The 27,873-nt window shown below is 50.3% G+C and overlaps 1 protein-coding gene and 1 pseudogene across 2 annotated transcripts in view; one reads left to right on the forward strand and one right to left on the reverse strand.

The window, feature by feature from the left end:
- Positions 1 to 10,690, forward strand: part of LOC111527301 — a 42,105-nt pseudogene extending 31,415 nt beyond the window's left edge.
- The window catches only part of RRP1B (ribosomal RNA processing 1B), a 36,249-nt gene continuing 17,501 nt past the window's right edge, over positions 9,126 to 27,873 (reverse strand). Inside the window, exons 9-17 of one of the 2 annotated variants that reach the window (XR_002726423.2) lie at positions 21,875 to 21,969; positions 20,857 to 20,954; positions 19,712 to 19,731; positions 18,290 to 18,421; positions 16,990 to 17,693; positions 14,777 to 14,929; positions 13,710 to 13,773; positions 13,010 to 13,554; positions 11,872 to 11,997 (exon numbers count right to left, since the gene is read on the reverse strand). Coding sequence is in view for 1 of the 2 variants with exons in the window: in XM_023192306.2 (XP_023048074.2) it covers positions 11,804 to 11,997; positions 13,710 to 13,773; positions 14,777 to 14,929; positions 16,990 to 17,693; positions 18,290 to 18,421; positions 19,712 to 19,731; positions 20,857 to 20,954; positions 21,875 to 21,969 (1,460 nt within the window). In the remaining variant the exon portion in view is untranslated. Of the gene's footprint in view, positions 11,998 to 13,009; positions 13,555 to 13,709; positions 13,774 to 14,776; positions 14,930 to 16,989; positions 17,694 to 18,289; positions 18,422 to 19,711; positions 19,732 to 20,856; positions 20,955 to 21,874; positions 21,970 to 27,873 lie in introns of both variants that reach the window. The other variant, XM_023192306.2, reaches the window with a different exon arrangement.

Consider the following 27,873-nt stretch of genomic DNA (forward strand, 5'->3'; position numbering starts at 1 on the left):
ACTCCAGCCTGGGCAACAGAGCAAGACACCGTCTCAAAAAAAAAAAAGACCTGAGATCAATAGGAAGGAAGGTCTGCATTAAGATCAAGGATGGTAGAGACTGAAGCTCTTATTTGCAAAGAAAGTCTTCAGGTAGCAGACTTCAGAGAGAATGGGTTGTCCAATGTTTCTTATCACACTTAAAGTCTGCATTGATGTTAATGCTGGAGAGGTAGAATAAGGCACATCCCATCCCCGCTTCCCATCATGGCCTGAACCAGTCTCTCAGGTTGAATTTTCAGAGTTCCTTGGCTGAGGAGGAAGTCCGTTCAGATGGTTGGGGGGGCCTCAGAATTTTATTTTTGTTTTACATGACCCATGGTTATGTTGACCACATGTCATGTGATCAATACTTTTTTTAAAAACTTGCTTTTGCCTGGCATGGTGGCTCATGCCTATAATCCCAGCACTTTGGGAGGCCGAGGTGTGCGGGGCACGAGGTGAGGAGTTTGAGACCAGCCTGGCCAACATAGTGAAACCCCGTCTCTACTAAAGATACAAAAAATTAGCTGGGTCTGGTGGTATGTGCCTGTAATCCCAGCTACTTGGGAGGCTGAGGCAGGAGAATTGGTTGAACCAGGGAGGCGGAGGTTGCAGTGAGCTGAGATCGTGCCATTGCACTCTAGCCTGGGCAACAGGGTGAGACTCCATCTCTAAAAAAATAAAAATAAAATAAAATAAAAAATTTTGCCTTCAGCCAGTGATAGTAGTTCATGGCTGCAATCCTAGAATTTTGGGAGGCTGAGGCAGAAGGATCGCTTGAGCCCAGTAATTTAAGACCAGCCTGGGCAATATAGTGACACCCCATCTCTGCTTAAAAAAAAAAAAAAAAAAAACTAGCCGGGCGTGGTGGCACGGGCCTATGGTTCCAGCTACTTGGGAGGCTGATGCAGGAGAATCTCTTGAGCCCAGGAGATTGAGGCTGCAGTGAGCCATAACTGCGCCATTGCACACCAGCCTGGGTGACAGAGCAAGACCCTGTCTCAAAAAATAAAATAAAATGCAAAACAAAATAGAAAGCTTTCCGTTTGGACACAGGAATGGATATGTTACCAACCATGAGTTCTTGGGCTCTCAATGCAATGGAAATTGACATGGGGCCAAATGAGTTTTCCCAGACAAGGCTTTGTTGGAGCTTATGTCCAGGCATAAGGGAGGCACCCCAAGGGAGAGAAAGAATCCCTGACTGAGTCCTAGAAAGCAGCTGGTTGGGACTTTTTTCAGGCAAAGGGTGGAAACTGATATCAGGGTAGGGTGTGCAGGCTGGGCTGGAGAAGGCCTCTGAGGGCTAGGACAGGCTGGTCAGCACGTCTGGTTGCAATGGTTATTTTGAGTCACGGGCCAGCTGGCTGTCTGACTGGGGCGGCAAGGCTGTAAATCTGTTGCTCAGCATTCCTTCCCAAGGTGGGGACCCTCTACAACCTTGATTGATATTCTGGATCTTTTAAAGCCAGTTCCTGAAATTGTTTAAGTAAAAGGCCTAGTTAAATATTACAAGAGCACAGAAGAGCAATATAAACGGCTGTTTTCTTTGAATGACCAAAGTCTCAGGGTTAGCGAGTTTGGTGTCAAGCCAGGTAGTGGGGTGGGGTGTGTGCCCCGTGAAGGCATGGGAGAATGCTCCAGTGCGGGGTGAACTGAGCCAGCCCCGTCCCTACTTGTCTCAGGTATAACTGTGTAAATAAATGTCCGTTCAGACCCTGGCAGCAGATGAAATGCCCTCGCCAGGAGACCACGCCCAGAGGATGTTTGAGCAACTGCTTCCCGGCACCACAGGGTTCCTTAATTACCATAAAGGATGTTAAAAATCATTCAGGATTTGCTTTTGGCCAGGAGTTTGAGTGGTGTCTTCTCTCTTTTTTTTTTTTTTTTTTTGAGACGGAGTTTCACTGTTGTTGCGCAGAGGCTGAAGTGCAATGGTACAATCTTGGCTCACCGCAACTTCCGCCTCCTGGGTTCAAGTGATTCTCCTGCCTCAACCTCCTGAGTAGTCGGGATTACAGGCATGCGCCACCACACCCGGCTAATTTTTTTTTTTTTTTTGTATTTTTGGTAGAGATGGGGTTTCTCCATGTTGGCCAGGCTGGTCTCGAACTCCCGACCTCAGGTGACCCACCTGCCTCAGCCTCTGAAAGTTCTAGGATTACAGGTGTGAGCCACTGCGCCTGACCCTGAGTAGTGTCTTAGTTAGCTGGGGATGCTTTAAGAAAATGTCATAGCCTGAGTGGCTTTAAGCCAACAGAAAGTGTTTCTTGCTGTTCTGGAGGTGGAAAATCCAAGTTCAGGTGCCAGCCGATTCGGTCACTGGTGAGGGCCTCTTCCCGGTCCACAGATGCTGCCTTCCAGCAGCGTCTTCACAGAACCTCTTCTTCGTGTGGTCCCGGGGTGAGGGTGCTTGTCTCTCTTCTTCTTCTGCCCAGGCTGGAGTGCAGTGGTGTAATCTCATCTCACTGCAACCTCCACCTCCCGGGTTCAAGCAGTTCTCCTGCCTCAGCCTCCCGAGTAGCTGGGACTAGAGGCATCCACCACCACGCCTGGCTAATTTTAGTATTTTTAGTAGAGACAGTTTCACCATATTGGCCAGGCTGGTCTCGAACTCCTGACCTCAGGTGATCCGCCCACCTCAGCCTCCTAAAGTGCTGAGTTTGCAGGCGTGAGCCACCACACTGGCCTCTCCTCTTAAGGACATGAATCCTCCCGGGATGGCTGGGGGGCTCCACCCTCTGACTTCTGTTAAACCAGTCCCCTCCCAAAGGCCCCACCTCCAAATGCCACCATCACACTGGGGTTAGGGCTTCAACATATGAATTTTAGGGGGACACAGACACTCAGTCCATAACAGGTGAGCGCCTCTGCCAGACCAGCCTGTGAGCCCTGTGGCCGAACACCTTCAGAGCAGCACCCTGGGCCCAGACTCCACTTGAGGCTGGGTGCCCCCACTTCACTGGGGTGCTGCCACCTGGCCTAGGAGGAGTCTAGTTGGGCCTCCCTCCCATCAGTGTCACTTTGGCTCAGAGGAACCTTGCATGTAAGTGGCAATTACGGCTGAATTATGTCTTCCCTCCAAATGTGTATGTTGAAGTCCTAACCTCCAGCACCTCCGAGTGTGGCCTTATCTGGAAATAGGGTCTTTGCAGTTGTAATCACTTAAAGTGAAGTCATTAGGATAGACCCTCATCCAGCATGACTGGTGTCCTTAACAAAAGGAAGAAAATGTGGGCCGGGTGCAGTGACTCACACCTGTGATCCCAGCGTTTTGGGAGGCCAAGGCAGGCAGATCACCTGAGGTCAGGAGCTCAAAACCAGCCTGGCCAACATGCTGAAAACCCTGTCTCTACTAAAAATATATAAATTAGCCGGGCGTCGTGGTGCATGCTTTTAATCCCAGCTACTCAGCAGGCTGAGGCAGGAGAATCGCTTGAATTTGGGAGGCGGAGGTTTCAGCGCGCCAAGATCATGCCACTGCACTCCAGCCTGGGCGACAGAGCGAAACTCCATCTCAAAAAAAAAAAAAAAAAGGTAAAAAAAGAAAATGTAAAGACATGGAAAAAATCTACAGGCCAAGGACAGAGTCCTGGAACAGATTTTCACACACAGCTCTCAGAAGGCACCAACCTTGCTGATGCCTTTATGTTATACTCTGGCCTCCAGAACCGTCAGAAAATGCATTTCTGTTGTTTAAACCACCCAGCAGTGGTACTTTCTTATGGCAGCCCCAGCAAACGCAACCTCCGCCTCCCAGGTTCAAGTGATTCTCCTGCTTCAGCCTCCCAAGTAGCTGGGATTACAGGCACGTGCCACTACACCTGGCTAATTTTGTATTTTTAGTAGAGACAGGGTTTCACCATGTAGGTCAGGCTGGTCTCCAACTCCTGACCTCAGGTGATCCGCCCACCTCAGCCTCCCAAAGTTCTGGGATTACAGGCATGAGCCATCACGCCTGGCCAGCATTTCTTACTACTGGCCTGACAGCAAGAAAAAAATAACTTAAAATCAAGGACTTTTCTTAGATCTGTTAGAGCACTGAGGTCACATGACATATGCCACCCTTTAGATCTGGGGAGTCAGGTGAGCAGAATCACAGCCCAGATCTGCGGTGGGTGACACCCCTCTGGAGCCCGGAACTGGTGGGAACTTTTAAACCATAACTGACAAGTTGCCGGAGGCTGCCCCTGGCTAGCCTGAGGGTTAAAACCTCTGGGGGCCCAGCCTTGTAGAGAGGCACGCTTCCTTCCATAGATTTTACCTCCTGGAGCCCCACCAGGTTCTAGCACAGAAGGGTGGAGAAAAATCTCCAGTGCTCGGGGAAGGGATAAGTAACTGCAGCCGGCCCTTAGGGCTCACGGGTTTTGCATTCTCAGATTGAACCAGGATCAAAGCTATTCAGAGACCCCTCCCTTCCCTCCACCAGAATTCCAGGCAAAGTGCGGCCCCCAGGGCCAAAACACTACAAGGCCGGCTCTGCTGAGGCTGTCAAATGACCTTCTGGCCAATTACGATGGGTGGATGGCCCGTGCAGGACTGGAGGAAGCCAACGCCGTATCCACTGACGTCACTGCCTACGCCAAGCTTGTCCAATCTGCAGCGCAAGACAGCTTCGAATGTGGCCCAACACAAATTCATAAACTTTATTAAAACATTTATGAGATTTTACTGTGATTTTTTTTTAGTCCGTTAGTATTATTAATGTTAGTGTATTCTGTATGTGACTGAAGACACTTCTTCCAGTGTGGGCCAGGAAAGCCAAAAGACTGGACACCCGTGGTCTACACCATCCTCAGCAGGGATGAGAAAAAGCAGGTACCGGCCACTGACCCAGAATCTGGCCCTGGCAGTGCTGGACTGGTGACTTTCTCCAGTGGAATCCTGATGACTTGGACATCACCAAGTTTTCCATCCTCACGGATGTGGGTCCCGGACACTCTCATCAATGAGTCTGTGGACGTGGGGAAGTCTCCAAATACCCCGTACGTGTACATCCAGTATCAAGGTGAGGTCCAGAACTACAAGCCCCTCCAGGTGGTGGCTGCCTGTAGCCTTGACATCTGTAACTTCCCCTTCGATGTCCGAGCTGCTCGCCGACCTTCAGCAGCCGCCCCACATCGTCCGTGAAATCAGCATCTCCCTGTGGCACTTGCCAGAAAAGGGGAAGTATGACAGGAGTGTCTTTATGAACCAGGGAGCGTGGGAACTGCTGGGGTGCCGCCCTGCTTCCCGGAGTTCAGCGTGGAGTCAGTGCCTGCTGTGGAGGAGTGAGGTCCTGCGTGGTCATCGCCGGTGGCCGTCCTCTGTGTGGTCGGCCTGCTGCTGCCCCTCGTCTTCCTCACCGTCATGGAGGTGAGGGCTCCCACCTGGCCCCCGACATGGGCTCCCACCTGGCCCCCGACAGTGGCGAGAGGGTCTCCTTCAAGATCACCCTCCTCCTGCGCTACCCAGTCTTCCCGATCGTTGTGCGCGACACACTGCCAGCCACCGCCATCAGCGCTCCCCTCAGGGGTGTCTGCTTTGTGGCGTGCATGGCTGTGCTGGTGATAAGTTTGACTGAGACCATCTTCATCTTGCCACTGGTGCACAAGCAAGACCTGTGGCAGCGGCAGCGGCAGCGGTTCCCGTCTGGCTGTGTCACCGGGTTCTGGAGAGAATCGCCCAGCTACTTTGTCTCAGGGGACAATGTTCCCACAGGCTCCCAGCCACCTTCTGTTACCTGATAGAGTTGTCCAGGTTCTTGGCATGTTGAACAAAGAATTGAACAAAATGTGCAAAGTAACAAAAGAGCCAAGCCATGAAAGAGAAAGAAACAGGAGAAGCAAGGAAAGCACAGATTTACTGAAGACATTTCAGAGTGGGAGCAGGCTCAAGCCAGCGGCTCAGGTGCCTCTTCTTTAGGGTTTTTTTGTTTTGTTTTGTTTTGTTTTTTTTGAGACGGAGTCTCTGTTTCGCTCTGTCCCCCAGGCTGGAGTGCAGTGGCGCCGTCTCCGCTCACTGCAAGCTCCGCCTCCTGGTTCACGGCATTCTCCTGCCTCAGCCTCCTGAGTAGCTGGGACTACGGGCGCCCGCCACCACGCCCGGCTAGTTTTTTGTATTTTTTAGTAGAGATGGGGTTTCACCGTGTTAGCCAGGATGGCTCAGCCTCCCAAAGTGCTGGGATTACAGGTGCGAGCCACCGCGCCCTGCCTATCTTTTAAAGAATGTGGTGACTCAGGCAAGAGACACGGGCACCGTGTGCTCCATCCTATTTTGTCTTCAAAGCATCTGTCTAGAGAGCTGCACAGTCAGAGCCAGGGGCTCTGTGACGTTTTGCAGGCAAGTGAGCACGCATGGCTCCTTCCGTCTGCTGCTTGTCTCTCAGATAACTCAAGACACCTCTAACTTTTCTTTCTGTCTCAGGTAAGGGGCCGGGGGAGAAAATACTAAGAAAAGAAATGTTTCTAAGGGTCGCCGCCCAGGGAGCACTCCTTTTATCATTTCTTACAAGGTTGGTCTACTGATAACAAATTCCCTGAGTTTTTGTTTGTTGAAGAACATTTTATTTCTTCTTTTTTTTTTGAGACAGAGTCTCACTCTGTCGCCCAGGCTGGAGTGCAGTGGTGTGATCTTGGCTCACTGCAACCTCCGCCTCCCAGGCTCAAGCGATTCTCCTGCCTCAGCCTCAGTAGCTGGGATTACAGGCGTGCGCCACCATGCCCAGCTAATTTTTGTATTTTTAGTAGAGATGGGGTTTCACCATGTTGGCCAGGCTGGTCTCGAACTCCTGACCTCGTGATCCACCCACCTTGGCCTCCCAAAGTGCTAGGATTACAGTGTGAGCCACCGTGCCTGGCCGGCGCTTTACTTTTTACACCTTTTCCGTATTTAGATACACAAGGGCTCACGGCTGTGTCACGGCGGCCCACAGTTTTTGGTGCAGTGACATGCTCTGCAGGTGTGTAGCCTGGGAGAAGCAGGTTACAGGGCCAAGTGTGTCGCGGACTGTGCCAGCCAGGTTTGTGTGAGTGCACTCTGTGATGTCAGCACGACAGTAATATCGCCCGAGGGTGCATTTCTCAGGACAGATCTCCGCACTAGGCAACTATGACTGTACTTGCTATAGCAGCCAGCACGAACCGAGCCACTTCTGGGAAACTCCATCGCCAAATCCCATCCCTCGGGGGATTAGGTTTCGACACGTGCATTTGGAGGCCTCAGACATTCGGCCTCTAACAGCCTCCACGTGGCAGGTCTGGGGGCCCTTCCAGGGCCAGAGCTGGGCAGGAAGGGGGAAGGGAGGAAGGGGGGAAGGGGGGAAGGGGCAAGGGCCTTCTGGCTGAAGGGTCCTCCCGAAGAAGCCAAAGAGCGGGTCAACAGCGTGGAGGTTTGGGGAACCGAAGATAAGCCCGGGGCAGGTGGGGCTGGGACTGGGACTGAGCAGGCAGAGTGGGGACTTTGTCCAGCAGGTTCAGAAAAAGCTGTCACACAGCACACACCTGGCTGCCACCCCCGCCCATGCCCATCTTACAGCGTTTTCATCAGCAGATTTCAGCACATAATCATTGAAGATAAAGTTGCCTGCTCCACTGTGTTAAAAATAAATAGCACTGCCTGCAGTTGCTTGTGGGGAACAAAAGCGATGCCTCCTTTCACCCGCAGGGAGCCCGTGATGGGGCAGGGCTGAGTGTCAGGGCTGCGCCTCTCCTGAGTTCTCAAGGTCCATGTGAATGATTTGCCAGGACATGGCGCTGCGGTGGCGATCAGGGCCACTCGCGGAAGGTACCAATCAAGTAGGAATCAAATCCGGTAGCTGTCAGTTCAGTACATTTTCAACTTTTATTCTTAAAAACCTGAGTGGAGAAATAATTATAGGATTTAAAGATTGACGGACTGAAGGCTTAGTCACCAGGCAGTGACTAACGCCAGAAAGACCTGCAGCAATTTTTAGACTGGGTTCAGAAAGGCACCGAGTCCTAGGAACAAAAGGCCTGCACAGGGCCCTCCGGGAAAACATAGGGGCTGAGTCACAACAAGATGCAGGTGACTCACCGTTCTCTTCACCCAGACTCTACTTCCTAAAAGGGAATTGCACCAGCATAACCTGCAGAGAAGGGGCTTCAGCTGCCGTCTGCGGACCCTCCCACCCCCAGTCAATGCCACCTCCGGCGCCCAGGTAGGGCTGGCCTCCCTGCCTCAGTCCCCGCCAGAAGCCCGGGGCAGCCCTTTCCTGCAGCCGGGCCTGTCCTCCTGAGACGGCTGCCTGCTGGGCAGCGGCGTCATACTGGCCGTGGAGGCAGTGTCTCTTCTGGCGTGTGCTCCCGAAGAAGCAGTGGAGAGAAAGTCAGAGGCTGCAGTGTGCCAAACCCCAGGGGGCTGGCCCTGGAAGCCTGGGACGCCTGCAAGGGCCAAGTTAGTGGAGGTGAGGACAGAGGTCCTGACTGGCTTCCCAGCTCTTAGAAGGAAAATGTGCCCTTGGAGATGACGTGGATCAGAAAACGAGGTGGAGAGAGGCTGACACACTCTGGAAGCTTCCCTGTGTTCTTTTCGCCATTCTCCCTGGGCCCTCCCCACATCAGCCAGAAGCCTGTCCTCCTCCGCTCCTGCCCGCTGAGCTCAGGTGTGGGCCCCAGGCCCGCTGCCCTCCCGCCTCTGGTTGGCCCCGGCCTCTGACCCTTCCTGCCCCTGCTGCCTGCTGGATTCTCTCTCTCTCTCTCGCTGGAACAGGCTGTGTGCTGGGTACCAGCCCACCCGTGCCTGCCTCACCCTAGCTGCAGCCCCCCTGTGCCCGCCTCAGTTTCCGGGCTGCAGTGGGGGATCTCCACCCAGGACACTGGCATTTCTCCACTCCTTGTCACAAGTGCAGGCCTGTGGGTGATGCTTTAGACACAATGATGAACACGTGTGCAGTCAGGCCTGCTTCAAGCACTGGCAGAAGATCTGCCGAGCAGTGCCCCACCGACTCTGGCAGCAGCAGATAGTGATGAAGAGAATGGTACCCAGAGTCTTGTTTTCAAACCCGACCAACACCAACACCTTCCAAACTCTGCTGCTCTGGAACAGCTCCCAAAGAGGCCTATTTTTTACGCATACTGAAAGTCAACATCAAACACAAATTGGAGGGCAAAGACTTTTTTTTTTTAATTGGACTTGGCTTTGACGAGTACTGACAAACCCTGCAGACACTAGTACAATTTGATCGTAAACAAAGCCCTTGCCAGCACAGTCCAGCAAATTCTGAGAAAACACATACAAAAGTTAAAAGACAGCTCGATTTCATCATCCTCCCGACATCTGCAACTGTTTCCAGATTTTCTGTGCAGTCTTCTTTGTGCTTTCAGTTCAGTCAAAATTAGAAAAGACAATAAACTTGTAAAGTCAGACGCCTAACTGTGCAAAACTGACCAGACCATGGAGAAGGGGGAGGCACCATTTTACAAAATATTACTAAGATCACCAGCATTAATTTAAATTATTTTCTTTTCTGGACTTCCAAGTCCACTTGGCAATTTTACTTAGGAAAATATCATGCTTAAATAGAAAACTGGTATTCTAAACACATTTTCTTTATGTGACATATTCTTGTGTGTCTATGTAATGAGAATTTTTAAAAAATTGTTTTCTTCCTGTCAAAACTTCGGCATTAAAAATAAGGGACTGTAAACCTAGTTGACTTACTCATAAAAAGGAGTAAGTTCGGAGAATGAGAGAAGGACCAGCAGAATCCAAGCCCCCTGTCACTCCCAGCCAGGACCTCTCAGGCGTGGTTTTGACAAGAGGTGCGTTTATAGGACATTCACTGGTTCCTCAGAATGGACAGGTAATATAGAAATGCTAGGAAGAAACATTCCTGCAACAGTCTGCAGAACAAATGTGCCAGTTTTGCCTTAGAATGTCTTAAGACATCTCAGCAATGTTGGATCATATGGCCCCTTTGGCTATATGACCCATCTTTAAAGCTGAAATAAAAATTGTTAGAAAAATATTCTAGGAGGAATGAAACTAAAAAAAAAAAAAAAAAAAAGTTAAAAATATGTGCTCACCTTAATTGTTTCACTGTGTCAGTTTTGGTTCTGAATGTGACGTGAGGATCCTATCCAATGCAGCTATTAAACCATGCAGCCACCACAGGTATGTCATACATAAGACCTCATTACAGTGACGATCTAATAGCACAAGTTAATTTTTTCATGGCTCATTATGACAAAACGATTACAGAGTAGGCGAAGAACAGAGTGAGTGCTTTCTTCTCACCAGGGCCTTCATCAGTGAGTCAACTGCTCTTGACGCCAGCAAGTCTGTCTGATGTTCCCAGGTGAAACCCCGCCCTCGGCTCCGTGAGCGAACGAGCCCGAGGTAAACCCAATGCAGCTCTGCAACCCCAGGGACTGAAGCCACGTTGTCCAAAGCCACAGCTGGGACCTTGGAGAACCTGGCGCCCTCTGCTGGGAGGCAGCAGTGGAGAAGGGGACTGGCCGGCTTTTGGTGAAAAACCGGGGCTCCTGTATGGGACGCATAACGGGAGGGAGGCGGTCTCACTTCCAGGCCTGAGCAGAGCGCGGCTGGCTGGGAGAGCAGCACGCCAGCCCAAACCGTGCGCCCGTGCCCTCTTGCTGCGCAGAGGGAGCTGCGGGAGCATGGAGAAGGCGCGCAGCCTTCGCGGCTCTCCTCAGCAGCCGCTCACTGAATCTGCACCTTCTCCAGCTCTCAGGTCCAGGTCAGACACGTTCTCAAACAGATCGAGCAATCGCTGCTCAAAAGGCCTCATTTCTGTTTCCCCAACGAAAGCCTGAGTGCCTTCCGCCCGTGTTTGTCACGAACTTACAGGAGAATCGTCTCAACTCTTAAGTGCTCGCTTCCGCATTTGAGAGGAAGGGTCGCGGAGCGGGAGCAGGCTCCAGATAACGCACGGCAGCCTCTAGGGAAGATGGGGAGCTGCCCTGGAGCCGGTCAGGCAGTGACTCGGCTGGAACTTGGACGGAGAGAGAGAGAGAGACGCAAGGGCTTGGAGGAATGAGTGTGCTCCACGCAAGGGCCTCAGCAGAGGGCTCAGCGCCGGGCGGGGTCCTGGGTAAGAGCTGGGGGCTGCGCTGGCCTCCTGAGAAGACACTTTGGGCTTGCCGTAGAGGTAGGAAAACAGGGAGGGAAACTAGGCAGCAGGGAGGAGAAGAAAAAGCCCCCAGAACACAGAGCCTCTTCTTTCCTCACCCCTACCTGTCCACACCCCCAGCTGAGCACATGTAGAAAAACTATGGTATTGCTGATTCTGTGACAAGAATCTTCCCCATCGGTAACCTGCCGAACACCCACAGAACATGGCAATGAAGCCCTACATGCTTTGAAGAGAAAACAGATTGTTAAGACTAACAGAAACCAGCTTAGTACAGCAAATACAGTCATGAGTACCAAATTCCGCAGAACTGGGAGCTCAACAGGAAGTGCAATTCCACCTTTCATTGTACCAACAGCACTGACTGATTGAAAGTTCCGATCAACGTGCTCTCCTCAGCTTCAGGGAGGGTCTCAATTCCTACACCCATGGGAATCACTGAGGTTACCCAAAAATGTAAAATCCCGGAGAGCTCGAACACAAACATGGTTTGTAGCAAAAGATTCAACCAAGACGCCCGCAGCCGCTACAGAGGGGCCAGGACGCAGCAGCCCGCGGGCACGTTCAGAACCTCGTGCACACAACTTACGGGAACTTAGAAAATCATAAAAAAGGCCCCACATTCTTAAAGGTATAATTTATAGCGTATTCTGTACAAAAGCAGTCTTTTACAAGGGACTCTGCTGCCCCTCAGAAGAAATCCATAGCCCTGGGCCTTCTCCTTGGTGTGGCGGTCGGGTGCTTCTTGGCCACCAGGGGTGAGCTGGCAGGTGAGCTGGTGGGGGTCTTCAGCACCCCGTGGAGGGGCCTCTGTTCAGGGTCGAAGGCCACTCGGGAAGGGCCCGTGGGACTGACCAAGATACTCTTGTCTGTCTTCTTGAATTCTGTCCCAAATGAGAGCGAGGCCCCATGTTAAGCAGGTCCAACGGCTGTCCCTTCAACAGCTTGGACAGTGTCCTGCTTGGGTGCCAACCCTGCCCATTTGCTAGGACAAAGCAGGGCCATCTCAAGGTCCTGCAGACAGCAGGCCTGGGAGCCTTCTGAGGGACGGAGGGCAGTGAGGACATGTCCCATGCCTCAACTCACCCTCCCGAGGCCGCCTGCACAGACCAAGGGGAGCTGCTGATCGGGTGGCTCCGGGAAGGGTGAACATTGAGGGTGGGGGTGTTTTGGACAATGAGTGAACTAGGCATTTGAGTCTGGGACAAATCTGTGCTATGTGGAGCTGCAGGATTCGTCCTGTTCATTTTCTCCAGTTGTAAAGGCTGGGTGAGCTCCTCAGGTTCTCCGAGAGTCTCTTCCCAAAACATACACGCTCACACACTTGTGCATGCACACACACACATACTGGCACACGGACATGCACACATACTGGGACACACACTTGTGCATGCACACGCACACATACTGGCACGCTCACACACTTGTGCATGCACATGCACACACACACATACTGGCACACGTACACACACACACAATTACTTGCAGTTCCCAACAAGAGTCAGGTCCTAAACTCGTTATACTACTTTTTTTTTTTTTTTTTTGCGATGATGGAGTCTCACCCAGTCTGTCACCCAGCCTGGTGCAGTGGCACGATCTTGGCTCACTGCAACCTCTGTCTCCTGCCTCAGCCTTTTGAGTAGCTGGGACTACAGGCTCTTGCCACCGTGCACAGCTAATTTTTGTATTTTTAGTAGAGATGGGGTTTCACCATGTTGGCCAGGCTGGTCTGGAACTCCTGATCTCGTGATCCGCCCACCTTGGCATCCCAAAGTGCTAGGATTACGGGCGTGAGCCACTGCGCCTGGCCTACAATACTTTTTAAAACTTTGGTTTCCTTTGTAAATCAACTCGAATGGATGGCACCAATATGAAAAGTAGGAAGATAGGCGTTACCTTTCTCCGTCCCCCAGGAAGCAAGTTGTTCCGAAGTTTCGCAGAGACAGCTACAGCTGATGGACCACTACAATCTCAAATGGCTCTCTGTGGGACGGCTTTCAGTATTTAGAAAGACACTTGGGAGAACGGCTTTTTGGATCACGTCTCTCCAGGTAGCCTCTCTTAAGAGGTCCCAGGCAATTGGCTGCCCACTCACCACTGGCACCCCACTCACAGCCCTTTGAGGACGAGGGACACACAGGTGCTTCCTTCTGACTCAGAAATGGGCAGTGAGGGGCTGGGCTCGGTGGCTGATGGTCTGTAATCCCAGCTCTTTAGGAGGCCGAGGCAGGTGGATCACCTGAGGTCAGCAGTTTGAGACCAGCCTGGCCGACATGGTGAAAAAATACAAAAATTAGCTGGGCATGATGGCATGCGCCTTTGATTCCAGCTACCTGGCAGGCTGAGGCTGCAGAATCACTTGAACCCAGCGGGGGACGGAGGTTGCAGTGAGCCAAGATCTTGCCACTGCACTGCAGCCTGGGTGACAGAGCGGTGAGACTCTGTCTCAAAAAAAAAAAAAAAATAATAAAGAAATGGGCAGCGAGGAGCTCGGACCCCCACCTCTCCCCTCAGCGCCTGTGGAACCAGGCTGCGAGCCGCACCAGGAGCCGCAGCTGTGCTCCAGAGAAGCCTGCCGCCGGCAAAACCCACTTACCTGCAGTCATGTTTCTGTTCAGCCCAAAGGTGACTTTCTTGGAGCTGGACGGTGTCTTGTTTAGCTGCAGAAGAGAAATAACAGGAACAAAAGGAGTAATGCAAGTACAACAGAGGCACTTAGTCTCCCTGTCAGGTTTTTTTGGAGAACCTGCCTTGGAGGGGACGTCGCCTACCCTGCTGCTTACTGAGTGGCACATATAGGGAGAGGCCAAAGGGACCGTGGCCAAGACTGAAACCAATCCTGCTGTTGGGCTTCACCAGGACCGCCCTCTGTTCTTCCCAGTGTCCCATGCGCGCCTCCCCCAGCCCAGGGTCAGTGGTGCTGGCACTCTTGGCCCATCTGCGGTCACAGCCTCATCACCACCACAGGGTTCTATGATCCAGGGAAGAAAGGCAACAGTGAAGATGCCTGAACTGTCCAGAAACAGTTCACCACCGAGAACCCATGAGGAAAAATGCCAAGACTCCCCTGCCTTTTGCTGGAGAGTTCTGAAGTTCTAGCTTGAAGACTCTAGGACATCGATGAGACGATGCCTACAATGGAATCTCACTTTAGTGGACAATGGACACAGTTCCCAGCTTCTCGTGCACAAGGACTCCAAGCTATCTGCATATTCTAACAGTTCAGCACAATCAACGATCTTCTTTCCTACTCACATTCCCGGAAGCGGATCCAGCCTGCATTAGGAAGCACTTCCTCAAGTTCCTGCTCTGACCCACATTTCTAGAAGTGTGGACCTCCTACTGCTGACCTGTACCACCTACGTATTAACACTGTGACATTTCACGAGAAAACTGGTTTCTGCAAACCCTGAGCTGGAAGTCCTGGGAGGCAGAATGTGTGGATCAACCGTCCCTCAAAGTCCCCTTCCTGACTGCGATCCCTCAGGGTGGGTCCCAGACCACCCAGACCTCACGCTACCCTGGCTGCGGAACCTGTCTGCTGTGGACAGGCTCAGAGGGCCACAGTGGGACTCCAGGCCTGGCATGGGAAGCACTGTCAGCTCAAGCCCATCTGTGCCCTTGTGGTGAAACGTGCTGTGTCGCTCTGGGGAGGGTGCACACCTGGACGGCAGAGCCGAGGGGGCGGGTGGCAGGGCTGCTCTTGGCTCTTCTGAAGAACAGGGGCTTTGGTAAGAAGGGGGTATCAAACTTCACAAAGTCGCTGTCTGCCCTCAGCTTCTGCTTCTTCAGGGAACTGAAAGTCCCACTGCTTCCCTGTGAGTGAGGGGTGAGAAGCAGAGAGGAGGGGTCAGACGACAGAGCCTGCTGTGTTGGCCACGCACACAGAAGGGGACGGCAGAGCCCCACGGCGGATCCAGCCCACCCCGGAGCCTGCAGTTTTCTGCACAGCGCTTCCAGACAGCCCTTCCATTCGGCAGAGCTCAGGCTTCACATACAACACGACCACCTATCGTGGCACCACGCCAAGAGGGGCGATGAAGACGCCGTCTCAGGGTAAGGACCCACTTTTCATCTTCAATTGAGGATTTCAGCCTTTCAAAGCCAATCTGTGAGAGAATAATTCACTCTCCCATTTGTAGCTGAATCGTCACTGCCCTGGCAGTCTGGTGTGGAGGGCAGTGATGCCCCTATGGGGGCTGTGGGTCCCTCACAGGCAGGCCCAGGACACTCACTGGGTGTGCAGCGACTCACAGCCACCCAGAGAGAGACCGGGTCTCGTTCTGGGCTCTCAGACGTGCAGGAAACCCAGTGCCGCTGACGACACACGGGTGGCTCCGGCAGGTTCAAGTGTGCCGCCTGGAGGGCAGGGAGGCCTGAGGAGCTTCTCCTGTGCGCCTTCCCTCCGCCGGGAGAGGTGGCAGGGGAAAGCTTCCCTCGACCCTGGGACTGACTGAGCAACACCCCATCCTCTTTACAACAGGCTGCCAGGGGCCTGAGAAGACGGCAAGAAAGGCAGTATCTCTGGCCCTCTTGGTAAGGAAGCAGCACTGAGGCTCTGAGGGACAGGCTGCAGTCCAGGGAGGAGATGAAGGCACTGTGAGGTAGGAGAGACTCGAGGCTAGAAATGGGCCTCCTGCCGTCTGGCTCAGTGCACTGCTTCCCCTGGGTAAGGCTTTCCTGACCATAAACTCACTCACTAGCCACTTGCAGACACTCTTAGCCCCAAACCAGTACTTAACCAGGTCCACACGTGTCCACTTCAACAAAGGAGAGGTCACAACCTCCGCAAAGCGGTGTTTGCAAAGCAAGATCTGACCAAGGTGTGCAAACCCTGTGAAGGGCAGAGTTATTTTCTGCTTTGCAGACCACAGGTCTCTGTCTCTACCGCTTGCCTCGGCCGCTGCAGTGTGAAAGTGGCCATGGACCTGCACATACGAGTGCATGTGGCTTTGTTCCAGTGAAACTACGTTTGCTGGCCCTGGCCTGGAAGCCCAGTGCACCCACAGGTGGAGTGAAAAGCAGATCAGGGCCAAGCGCAGGGGCTCACACCTGTAATCCCAGCACTTTGTGGGGCCGAGGCTGGTGGACTGCTTGAACCCAGCCTGGGCAACAAGGCAAAACGCTGTCTCTACAAAAATAACAAAAAATTAGCTGTACATGGTGATGTGTGTTTGTAATTCTAGCCACTTGGGAGGCTGACGCAGAAGAATCACTTCAACCTGGGAGGTGGAGGATGCAGTGAGCCGAGATTGCGCCACTGCACTCCAACCTGGGTGACAGAGCCAGACCCAAAGCCAGATCAACAGCTTGGTTCCTCATTTCTATCTGGCTCTAGAGATCCAAGGGGAAGGAAAGTCTCTCCATTAAGAAGATAAGTGGTCTGGCTAGTGAAGTTTCTTTGGCAGGGAAGTGGCGGGGGGGGGGGGGGTCAGCTAACAAAAGAAAAGAATATAGAAAAGAAGGTAAGTGAGGCAAGAGAATTTTGGGCTTCCTCTTTTGCCAAAGGGGCCTGGACTGGCCATGGGCTGATGAAGAAAACCAGACCTGCCTTCAACAAAGGCCTAGACTGGCCTGAACACGCTGGGGCAGCAGTGCCTGGCCCATGGGATAACCTTCCCAGCTCAGAGCGGGCCCTCCTGAACCCAAACACGTGGTCTGGGGGAGTGAAGGTGACCGATGAGGAGAACCGAAGTGCTGGTCACCTGTGATTTCCTCCTCAGTGAAGGCTATTGTGAACACGCCCTATTCTAACTGCTGCTGAGTCCAGAGGCCTGGCCGCTGGCCCCCACCCTTCCCCTAAGGAGGCAGTGGAACCCCCTTGACACGTTTGAGCGCCTCTGCGGCGAGCTGGCCTGCGGGTGCTCCCACCTTACCAGAGCCTGGGCTTGCCTGGCTTCTGACTCCAGCGCCCCATTGTGCTCTACCAAGTTTGACATCGCTCTCATTTTCCTCCTCTTTTTCAAGCTTGCTGTTTTCTGGCTGGACAGGCCACAGAGCTCCAGGCTGCCAGGCACTGCCTTCTTCTTCTGCAGCCTCCTGCACTGGGGCAGGGTGGTGTGGCCTGTGGGAGGGCCTTCCTGCTGCAGTGGAGGCCAGGCAGGCGTGGACAGGCCACTGCCATTGGCAGGGACAACTCCAAGCTTCCGCTTCCTTTTTAGGAGTTGGGCTCCACCTGTTGGGGACCCTCTAGGTCCCTGAGGATGACTGCCACTGGGGCCACTCTGAGACATGTCCTCTGGGGGCAACACTGCTGATTCCGACATTTCCCTGTGGGCCCTTGGACTCTTCTTCCGCGGTCGTTTCCTTTTATTGTGCATGGGGACGGCTGGAGGATGCTCGGAGCCACTCTCCTCCCCGGTGCTGGACGTGGCCTCTGCGCCTGGCTCGGCCACACGTGCCTTCAGGGCTTTCGGCTCAGCGGCCTCAGGCTCCCTGCCCCTGTTCTGTTCCAGGGTCGGGGCTGCATCCCCTGGGCCTGGACTTTCAGGCTGCAGGTGGTGCTTCTTCTTCTTCTTCCTTCTTCTCTTTTGAAGATTGCTCTCACTGTCCTCTTCCTCTGCACAAAAGACTCTGCTTCCTAAAAAGACAGAAACCCATCAATAAGCATCCCAGTGCCGGCTGGGCCAGAGTCCTGCTGGTGATTCTGAGACAGTATGATCGGCAGACACAATTTCCTGACATTCTACCACCAGGAGTTTCTGTCTCTCTTGAGGTTCTCGGTGTGCCCAGCTACCTTTGTCGTCTGGTCCTACTTCCTCCACTCCCAACTGTGACTGGAAGCCCTCCGTCTGTCCATTTATAAACACACATGGAACTGAAATCGTCCGATTTCCACTAATTCTAGGGCCCAAAGGTAAAAACCATAGATCTAGACTGGTCATCAAACAGCTGCCCCCTAGTGCTCCTTGCAGCTCCTGCTTCCCTGCAGAGGTGCCCTGGGGAGCAGGCGGACGTGAGCGGGGTGAGGTGGGGACACAGTTCCACCGAAACAGCAGAACACTTGGAAAACCACCTTTATCTCTCAGCCATTACAAACCGAAGCTTTGGGCTCTGCTAATGCTTTGTGACGGCACGAGCTCAAGTCTCGGATGCCTCCACGGTGCACACCGCTCCCCAAGGGCTCAGGCATGAGCCCTCAAGAGAAGGGCCCTTCTCTTCAGCTTTACAGCTTACCTTTCTCCTTTTCCAAGTTAGTTTTCTCTAAAAGTTTATTTCCTTTCTTCTTATGCTTTCCTTGACTGAGGATTTGGTCATCTTCATCAGCAGAAATGTCCTCCGCAAAACTGAGTTGAGATATACTGCTTCCTAGATGCCAGAGTGACACACTGTCAGCTTCCCCAGGCGCTCGAGAGTCTGCCCCAGGGGCCTAAGAGCCCACTCCCAATTTCTGCCTCATCATCATCGTTTCTCACTGTTTCTCCCGCCCAAACCTGAGCGCCGCTGACACAGGAATTACAGACTTAAAAAAGCTTTGTGGGTTTCTCAACCAAGGCAAAGCAAGGGATCACAAGCCCTCGGTGACACCCTCCATGGCTGGACTCTGAGGGCCTGGCTAATGTGGTCTCTGCATTCCAACCAGCTCACCGGTGCCCTTCCCAATTCCAGGTGTCCCTAGTGCATGAAGGGTATGGGGTGACTTCACTGACTCGTCCAAACGTAACAGCAAATGAAAGGGATCCTGAGAAATTACTTTTTTACCTTCATAGAGTATCCAATTAAAACCTTCCTAGGCCACTGCAAATCCATCTAGTTAAAACAATAAAAACCAAACCAAACCATCACAGTACCCCACATGAGAGCAGTCCACCCTCTCACTTTGGCGGTTAGGGGAGAGCCCAGGATAGGAAGGCAGGCAGGCTGCAGGGGGCCCTAGGCTTGTGTCACTTCCCATGGCTATACTGTGGTATGACTAGGTAAGGGCTAGTCTTTCTTTCTTAGAAGTTGGGGTCTTGGCTGGGCGTGGTGGCTCAAGCCTGTAATCCCAGCACTTTGGGAGGCCGAGATGGGCAGATCACGAGGTCAGGAGATTGAGACCATCCTGGCTAACATGGTGAAACCCCGTCTCTACTAAAAAATACAAAAAACTAGCCGGGCGAGGTGGCGGGCACCTATAGTCCCAGCTACTCGGAAGGTTGAGGCAGGAGAATGGTGTGAATCCGGGAGGTGGAGCTTGTAGTGAACTGAGATCCAGCCACTGCACTACAGCCTGGGTGACAGAGCGAGACTCCGTCTCAAAAACAAAAAACAAAAAACAAAAAACAAAAAAATTTGGGGTCTTGCTCTATCACCAAGACTGGAGTGCAGTGGCGTGATTACAACTTACTGCATCCTGGACCTCCTGGGCTCAAGTGATCCTCCCCTTTTAGCCTCCCAAGTGCTGGGACTACAGGCTCACGCCACCATGCCTGGCTAATTTTTTCATTTTTAGTAGATATGAGACCTCGCTATTTTGCCTGGGCTAAGGACTATTATTTCTTATTAGAGGTTTTCAGTAAAGTTCTTTCAATCCTGTTTCTCAGCGTTTGAAATCAACGCCCCCAGTGGGGTCCATAGTCATGAAAAACACCGTGAATGATGATTCTTGGCGCACCTCACCTTCAGAGAGGTCTTGGAATCTAAAAATAAAAAATAAAAATAAAAAAAATTAAAAACAAGTAACAAATGTTCATAAAGAAATCCCTTCTGTCTTCCGTAGACATATGTATTTAATTTTTAAAATACAAGCCATAGTTAAATATTTGCTAATTCACGTTCTCCTCCAGGAGGGGAGGCTAGACAGGAAATTCCGTGAGGGAAAGGTGGTACGATACAAAGGCCAAAAAGCTCAAGGCCAGTGCCGCCCTCGGTTACTGTCAATACCAGCAAGGACATGGCGGGCCAAAGATGCACCTTGGCACACCCAAATCAAACTAAGAAATTCAATTTTTTGTTTCGGAAGGCAGAAATAGCTTAGATCTCTGCTTATGTTCAATTCTCCAGTGCAGAAAGGCAAAGCTGTGTTTTGCTTTACACGATTTTTGTGCATTAGAACAAACAAGAAGCATCGAAGCGCAGTGTGGGCAGGTGCACGGGGGAGGAGACACTGGATGGCAGGGTCCTTGGGCAAGCTAGGACCACCCTGTGCCCTGGGAACCCAGTTGGGAAATGGGCAGAACTACAGGAGCTACTTTCTGGGGGCTTAACATGGAATACTTGAATGTATGCAAAGTGCTCAGAGCAGTGCCCGGCTCCTAGAGTGTGATCAGACAGTTGTCACCGATGACAGCAAGCCACGCATGAGGCCCTCCATGAATTCCAGGTCATCATGTCACTATGGTCAGAGTGATGTCAACACTGACAGCTGAATTAACTAACACTTTTGGCATAGCCATATGGGAGGGAGGGGAGAGGTAACGAATTAACCCTATCTATCTCAGTAGCACACCAGCAGAAGACACCTAAATAGCGGCTTCACATCAGTTTGTGGTTGGTTCATTTCACACATGAATAGACTTCACATCACTCTAAGGCAGCTAAGAGATGAGTATGGCTGCACTGGAAGAATGGAACCTGAGGGGTGGGACTGCTGTTTCCATTAAGCTTTTCAGTTTACGTGTTTCAGTTTACATTGCTATACACAAATGCATTAAAGGACAAAAAAAGAAGAAAGAAAAAAGATAAGCATGCAGATGGCTTGTCCCACACCAGGAGATGGGAACTAAAGGAAGGATGATGTCAGAACCCTCCCTCCAGTCACTGACTTCTTGATGAGTTTGGAGAGGCGCTTCCTGTTGAAGGGGGGCGTGTTCTTCCTGCTGGTCATTTCCAGGAGTCGATCAGCAACAGCCTTATAGTCAAACTAGGCAGGAAGAGAAACTAAACATAAGTCTGCAGCCAAACAACACTGCCTGACTTGGACATTTACATCTGCTAGTAAGAGAAGCCCCTACTGAAGCATTTGGCAACAGACAGGCTAAATAAGCATGTGCTGGGACTTGGCCACCAGGAGCACAAGCACTACCTTTGAAAAATGCGTGTTCTGTTTATTCTTGGGAGAAGCTGGGTAAGTAATTCTTTTTTTTAAAAAAAAAAAATTGTGATAGAGTACCCACAACAAAATTTACCTGGGTGTGCTTTGTTTGTTTGTTTGTTTGTTTTTGAGGCGCAGTCTGTGTCACCCAGGCTGGAGTGCAGTGGCGTGATCTTGGTTCACTGCAACCTCAGCCTCCCGGGTTCAAGTGATTCTCCTGCCTCAGCCTCCCGAGTAGCTGGGGTTACAGGTGCGCGCTGCTGCGTCGGGCTAATTTTTGTATTTGTAGTAGAGACGGGGTTTCACTGTGTTGGCCAGGCTGGTCTCGAACCCCTAACCTAAGGTGATCTGCCCACCTAGGCCTCCCAAAGTGCTGGGATTACAGGTGTGAGCCAGTGCACCCGGCCGGAGGGTGTGCTTCTTTTTAAACTTAACCTAGATTTGCAATCTGTACTTGGTAAACTTTTTTTTATTTGACAAGTGCCACTAGAGCTGGCTCTGTGGTAGAAAACAGAGCAAAGCTTAGCCATTCAAAATAAGTGCTACTATCTCTGTCAAAACTCCATCGTATTTACATTTCCTTGTCTCCAATAAGGTTATTCTCAGGAAGGTGACATTTAGTGACTGAAGGGATTAAAAAGGAGTTTACACTTCAGGCCTTATAGCTTAACTAGCTGTGACCCTAATTCTGTAGTCAGGCTACTCCATAGCAAATCCATATTCTATAAAAAGCAACAACTGCCACCCACCTGGAGAAGGGGTCCTGTGTCCTCAAAGGTTCCACAGTCATCTCTTCCTCTTTCATCACTGAGTCCATCTTTTCTGGAATGATTTTTGCCCAGTGCTGTCAAAATATACCCAGAGACCAAATTCTTGACATATCAAATACACTGAAGTGACTACTTCCACAGAAGCCACTGTCTAATTAGGTGTCTCTTAACAAAAAAGAAGGTTGGGCACGGTGGCTCACGCCTGTAATTCCAGCACCTTGGGAGGTTGAGGTGGGTGGATCACTTGAGGCCAGGAATTCTAGATCAGCCTGGGCAACTTGGCGAAAACCCATCTCCACTAAAAATACAAAAATTAGCTGGGTGTGGTTGCGGGTGCCTGTAATCCCAGCTACTCAGGAGGCTGAGGCATGAGAATCGCTTGAACCCAGGAGGCAGAGGTTGCAGTGAGCCAAGATCGCGCCCCTGCACTCCAGCCTGGGTGACAGCGAGACTCCGTCTCAAAAAAATAAAAAACGAAAGAAAATTTCTTTCAGGAGAAAAACTCTGCAAAGACATTTATAATTTCTCAGGACATTTTGATTGTTCAGGCTATGGGAATGGAAATAAGTCTGGGAAAAAGCACATGTTTTGCCTTTTGCACCCATGAAACCCCAATTCCCTGCTGCCTTCGATGCTTCCCTCCCCCACACACTGTCCCGTTAGGACGAAGGCTGTGGTGAATGGGAAGCTCCTGTCCAGGGATGCAGGCAAGTGGATGGGATACTGCATCGCCCTGGACCACCAGGGGTAGCAGCATGGATGCAGAAGTCTGGCCCTAGTCTCAGGTCAGTTTAGGACCTTGGTGAGAACCTGTCACAGCAGTACAGTCACTTCACGAGCATGCTTCAGGAAACACAAGTCAATATTAACGCAACTTTTAGCACTTAAATCATTCAAAGAGTGTTACAACCTATGAAGAAGCAGATTAAACAGACTCAGGAGAACTCAAAATTATCTTAAACATATACTGTTTCTGGAACCCTCTAAGCTTATTAGTGGTGTGGCATCAGGGTGAGGCCTGGGGAGGACGGGGCAGGTGCAGCACGCATTTGATGAACGTAACTGGGAGGGAACATCTGGAACTGCACTCGGAAGAGAGTCTGTGTCCAGGTTAGGCTGACAGAAATGTGGGGAGCGGAGGGACCCAGAGACTACTCCCATGTGGTCCCATGACCACGTAACACTTGCTCCAGGTCCTTAGTCAACTCTGTTATCTACATCAAACTTAAAATCAGACTATTTCTTTTTTTTTTGTTTTGTTTTAGAGATGGGGGTCTCATTATGTGGCCCAAGCTGGTCTCAAATTCCTGGGCTCAAGTGATCTTCCCATCTTGGCCTTCCAAAGTACTAGGATTATAGGCATGAGCCCCCAAACCCAGACTAGACTATTTCTTTTATTCTTTCTCTTTTGAGACAGGGTCGCTGGTGGCTCTGTTGTCCAGGATGCAGTGCAGTGACATGATCATGATTCACAGCAGGCTCAACCTCCCAGGTTCAACTGATCTTCCCAGCTCAGCCTCCTGAGTAGCTGAGACGACAGGTATGTGCCACCATGCTTGGCTAATTGTAAAATTTTTACAGAGTCAGGGTCTTGTTATGTTGCCCAAGCTGGTCTCCAACTCCTAGGCTCAAGCGATCCTCCCACCTCAGGCTCCTAAAGTGCTGGGATTAGGGGTGTGAGTCACCATGCCTGGCCAGAGTATTTTTTCTTTCTTTTAAAGATTCTTGGCCGGGCACAGTGGCTCATGCTTGTAATCCCAACACTTTGGGAAGCCCAGGCGGGTGGAATACCTGAGGTTGGGAGTTCGAGACCAGCCTGACCAACAGGGAGATACAAATTTTGCCGGGCATGGTATGATGGTGCATGCCTGTAATCCCAGCTACTCGGGAGGCTGGGGCAGGAGAATCGCTTGAACCCGGGAGGCGGAGGTTGCAGTGAGCCGAGATTGCGCCACTGCACTCCAGCCTGGGCGACAAGAGCGAAACTCCCTCTCAAAAAAAATTAAAATAAATAAATAAATAAAGTTACTTCCTGAAATTACTTCCTGTTGACCAGGTCTAAAAATTAAAAAGAAAAAAAAAACAGATTCTTTATTCTATCTATCTATCTAGCTATCTGTTTATTTATTTATTTTTTGAGATAGGGTTTTGCTTGGTTGCCCAGGCTAGAGTGCAGTAGCACGATCTCAGCTCACTTCAGCCTCCACCTCCTGGGTTCAAGTGATTCTCCCGCCTCAGCCTCCCAAGTAGCTGGAACTACAGGCACATGCCACCATACCTGGCTAATTTTTGTCCTTTTTGGTAGAAACTTGGTTTCACCATATTGGCCAGGCTGGTCTTGAACTCCTGACCTCAAGTTATCCAACCGCCTGGGCTTCCCAAAGTGCTGGGATTACAGGCCTGAGCCACCGCACCTGGCCAACCCTGTCTCTAAATAACTAAATAAAACATTTTGGTTTATCCTTCCAGATTTTTTAAAAGCACAAACAGTCCTAGCCAGAGCAATCACACAAAAGAAATAAATAAACGGCATCCAAACTGGTAACGAGGAAGTCAAAGTCGGTGTTTGCCGATGATACGATCATATACCTAGAAAACCCTAAAGACTCATCCGAAAAGCTCCTAGAATTGGTAAATGAATTCAGCAAAGTTTCAGGATACAAAATCAATGTACACGAATCAGTAGCACTGCTACACACCACCAACGACCAAGCTGAGAATCGTATCAAGAACTCAATCCCTTCTACAACAGCTGCAAAAAACCCCCCACCAAAACAACGACAACAAAAAACAAAACAAACAACAAAACCTCAAAAACCTTAGGAATATACCTAACCAAGGATGCAGAAGATCTCTCCAGGAAAACTACAAAACACCGCTGAAAGAAGTCACTGATGACACAAACTAATGGAAACACAGAAGCACATCCCATGCTCACGGATGGGTAGAATCAATATTGTGAAAACGACCATACTGGCAAAAGCAATCTACAGATTCAATGCAATTCCCATAAAAATACCATCATCATTCTTCACAGAACTAGAAAAAACAATCCTAAAATTCATGTGGAACCAAAAAAGAGCCTGCATAGCCAACGCAAGACTAAGCAAAAATAATAAATCTGGAGGCTGGGAGTAGTGGCTCATGCCTGTAATCCCAGCACTTTGGGAGGCTGAGGCTGGTGGATCACTTGAGGTCAGGAGTTCGAGATCAGCCTGGTCAGCATGGTGAAACCCTATCTCTACTAAAAATACAAAGACATATTAGCTAGGTGTGGTGGCGCCCGCCTATAATTCCAGCTTCTAGGGAGGCTGAGGCATGAGAATCGCTTGAACATGGGAGGCAGAGGCTGCAGTGAGCTGAGATCACACCATTGCACTCCAGCCTGGCCGACAGAGCAAGACTCTGTCCCCGCCCTGCAAAAAAAAACCAAAAAAACAAAAACCCCAAAAAAACCCAGAGACATCAGAATACCCGATTTCAAACTATACGATAAAGCTATAGTCACCATAATGGCATGGTATTGGTACTGGTATAAACACAGGCACATAGACCAATGGAACAGGAGAACCCAGAAATAAACCCAAATACTTACACTCAATCAATCTTCAACCAAGCAAACAAACACAAAGTGTAAGGAAAGGACACCCTATTCAAAAATGGTGCTGGGATAATTGTGAAGCCACATGTAGAAGAACGAAACTGGATCCTCATCTCTCACCTTATACAAAAATCAGCTCGGCCAGGTGCGGTGGCTCACGCCTGTAATCCCAGCACTTTGAGAGGCTGAGGCAGGCGGATCACGAGGTCAGGAGTTTGAGACCATCCTGGTTAACACAGTGAAACCCCGTCTCTACTAAAAATACAAAAAATTAGCCAGGCGTGGTGGTGGGCGCCTGTAGTCCCAGCTACTTGGGAGGCTGAGGCAGGAGAATGGCGTGAACCCGTGAGGCGGAACTTGCAGTGAGCCGAGATCGCGCCACTGCACTCCAGCCTGGGCAAGAGTGAGACTCTGTCTCCAAAAAGAAAAATCCAAAAGCAAATGCAATGAAAACAAAAATAGATGGGACCTAATTAAACTAAAAATCTTCTACACAGCAAAAGAAATAATCAGCAGAATAAAACAGAATGGGAGAAAATATTTGCCAATTATGCAGTCAACAAAGGACTAATATCCAGAATCTACAAGGAACTCAAACAAATCAGCAAGAAAAAAAAATCCCATCAAAAAGTAGGCTAAGGACATGAACAGACAATTCTCAAAAGAAGATATACAAATGGTCAACAGACATATGGAAATGCAAATGAAAACCATAATGAGATACCACCTCACTCCAGCAAGAATGGCCATAATTTAAAAAATCAAAAAATAATAGATGTTGGTGGCTGGGCACGGTGGCTCGTGCCTGTAATCGCTGCACTTTGGGAGGCAGAGGTGGGTGCATCACCTGAGGTCAGGAGTTTGAGACCAGCCTGGCCAACATGATGAAACCCATCTCTACTAAAATGCAAAAAATTAGCTGGCCTGGTGGAAGGTGTCTGTAATCCCAGCTACTTAGGAGGCTGAGGCAGGAGAATCGCTTGAACCTGGGAGGTGGAGGTTGCAGTGAGCTGAGATGGCACCACTGCACTCCAGCCTGGGCAACAAGAAGCAAAACTCCGTCTCAAAAAAAAAAAAAAATGTAGGCACAGATGTGGTGAAAAGGGAAGACTTTTATACTGCTGGTGGGAATGCAAACTAGTACAGCCACTATGGAAAACAGTATGGAGATTCCTTAAAGAATTAAAGGTAGATCTACCATTGATCCAGCAATTCCACTGCCGGGTATCTACCCAGAGGAAAAGAAGTCACTATCTGAAAAATACACTTGCACACGCATGTTTATAGCAGCACAATCCACAGCTGTGAAAACATGGAACTGGCCTGAATGCCCATTGATCAGTGAGTGGATAAAGAAAATGTGGTATATATACCGTGGAATACTACTCAGCCATAAAAAGGAATGAAATAATGGTATCCACAGCAACCTGGATAGAGTTGGAGACCATTATTCTAAGTGAAGTAACTCAGGAATGGAAAACCAAAATATTTTATGTTCTCACCTAAAAGTGGGAGCTAAGCTATGAGGATGCAAAGGCTGAAGAATGATACAATGGGCTTTGGGGACTCAGGGGAAAGGGTGGGAGGAGGGTGAGGGATAAAGACTACACACTGGGTACAGTGTACACTGCTCGGGTGACGGGTGTACCAGAATCTCAGCAATCACCACTAAAGAACTTATCCATGTAACCCAAACCACCTATTCCCCCTAAATTATCAAAATAAATAAAATAACCTTTTATGAAAAAAAAAAAGCACAAATAAACGTTTAAAAACAAATCAGATGCACAACTATTATATAGCCATAATAACTAAAGAAAACCCAAACAACAAATCAGGCTTCTCCACAGAGTTGGTGCCGCGCTTTAAAAAACACATATATATGTATATTAATTTTCCTTTGGTCCTTCTTAGTTTTTAGGAACTTTGCTTTTAAATGGTTATATAACACTTCAAAAGCAGGTAAACTGTGATCTAACCATTCCCCTCATTTTGTGCATTCAGATAAAGCACTGAGAATTTGGACGGGTCTGCAACTTCAAAAGCATATTCTACCTTAAGTCTGCAGACACCAAACAGTAGTAAGAATGATGCCAGTCCACAGCGGGCATGTAAACATCCCAAGAAAAAGAACCTTGAAGGAAGTCGTGAGTTGAGAAAGGACAGCCACAGAAACAAGGGTACGTCCCTTGAGTAACCCGTAGGAATGAGGCCACGCTAAGGTGTTGAAATATGTCAAACAAAACAACAAAACAAACAAAAAGCACCAGAAAGCACTAGCAGTGACAATGTAAAATCCTTGAGGACAGTCCTGAGATCCTGGGAGGTATAGAAAGCACTAGCAGTGACAATGTAAAATCCTTGAGGACAGTCCTGA

This window comes from Piliocolobus tephrosceles, chromosome 19, assembly GCF_002776525.5.
Source record: "Piliocolobus tephrosceles isolate RC106 chromosome 19, ASM277652v3, whole genome shotgun sequence".
Taxonomy (NCBI): Eukaryota; Metazoa; Chordata; class Mammalia; order Primates; family Cercopithecidae; genus Piliocolobus; species Piliocolobus tephrosceles.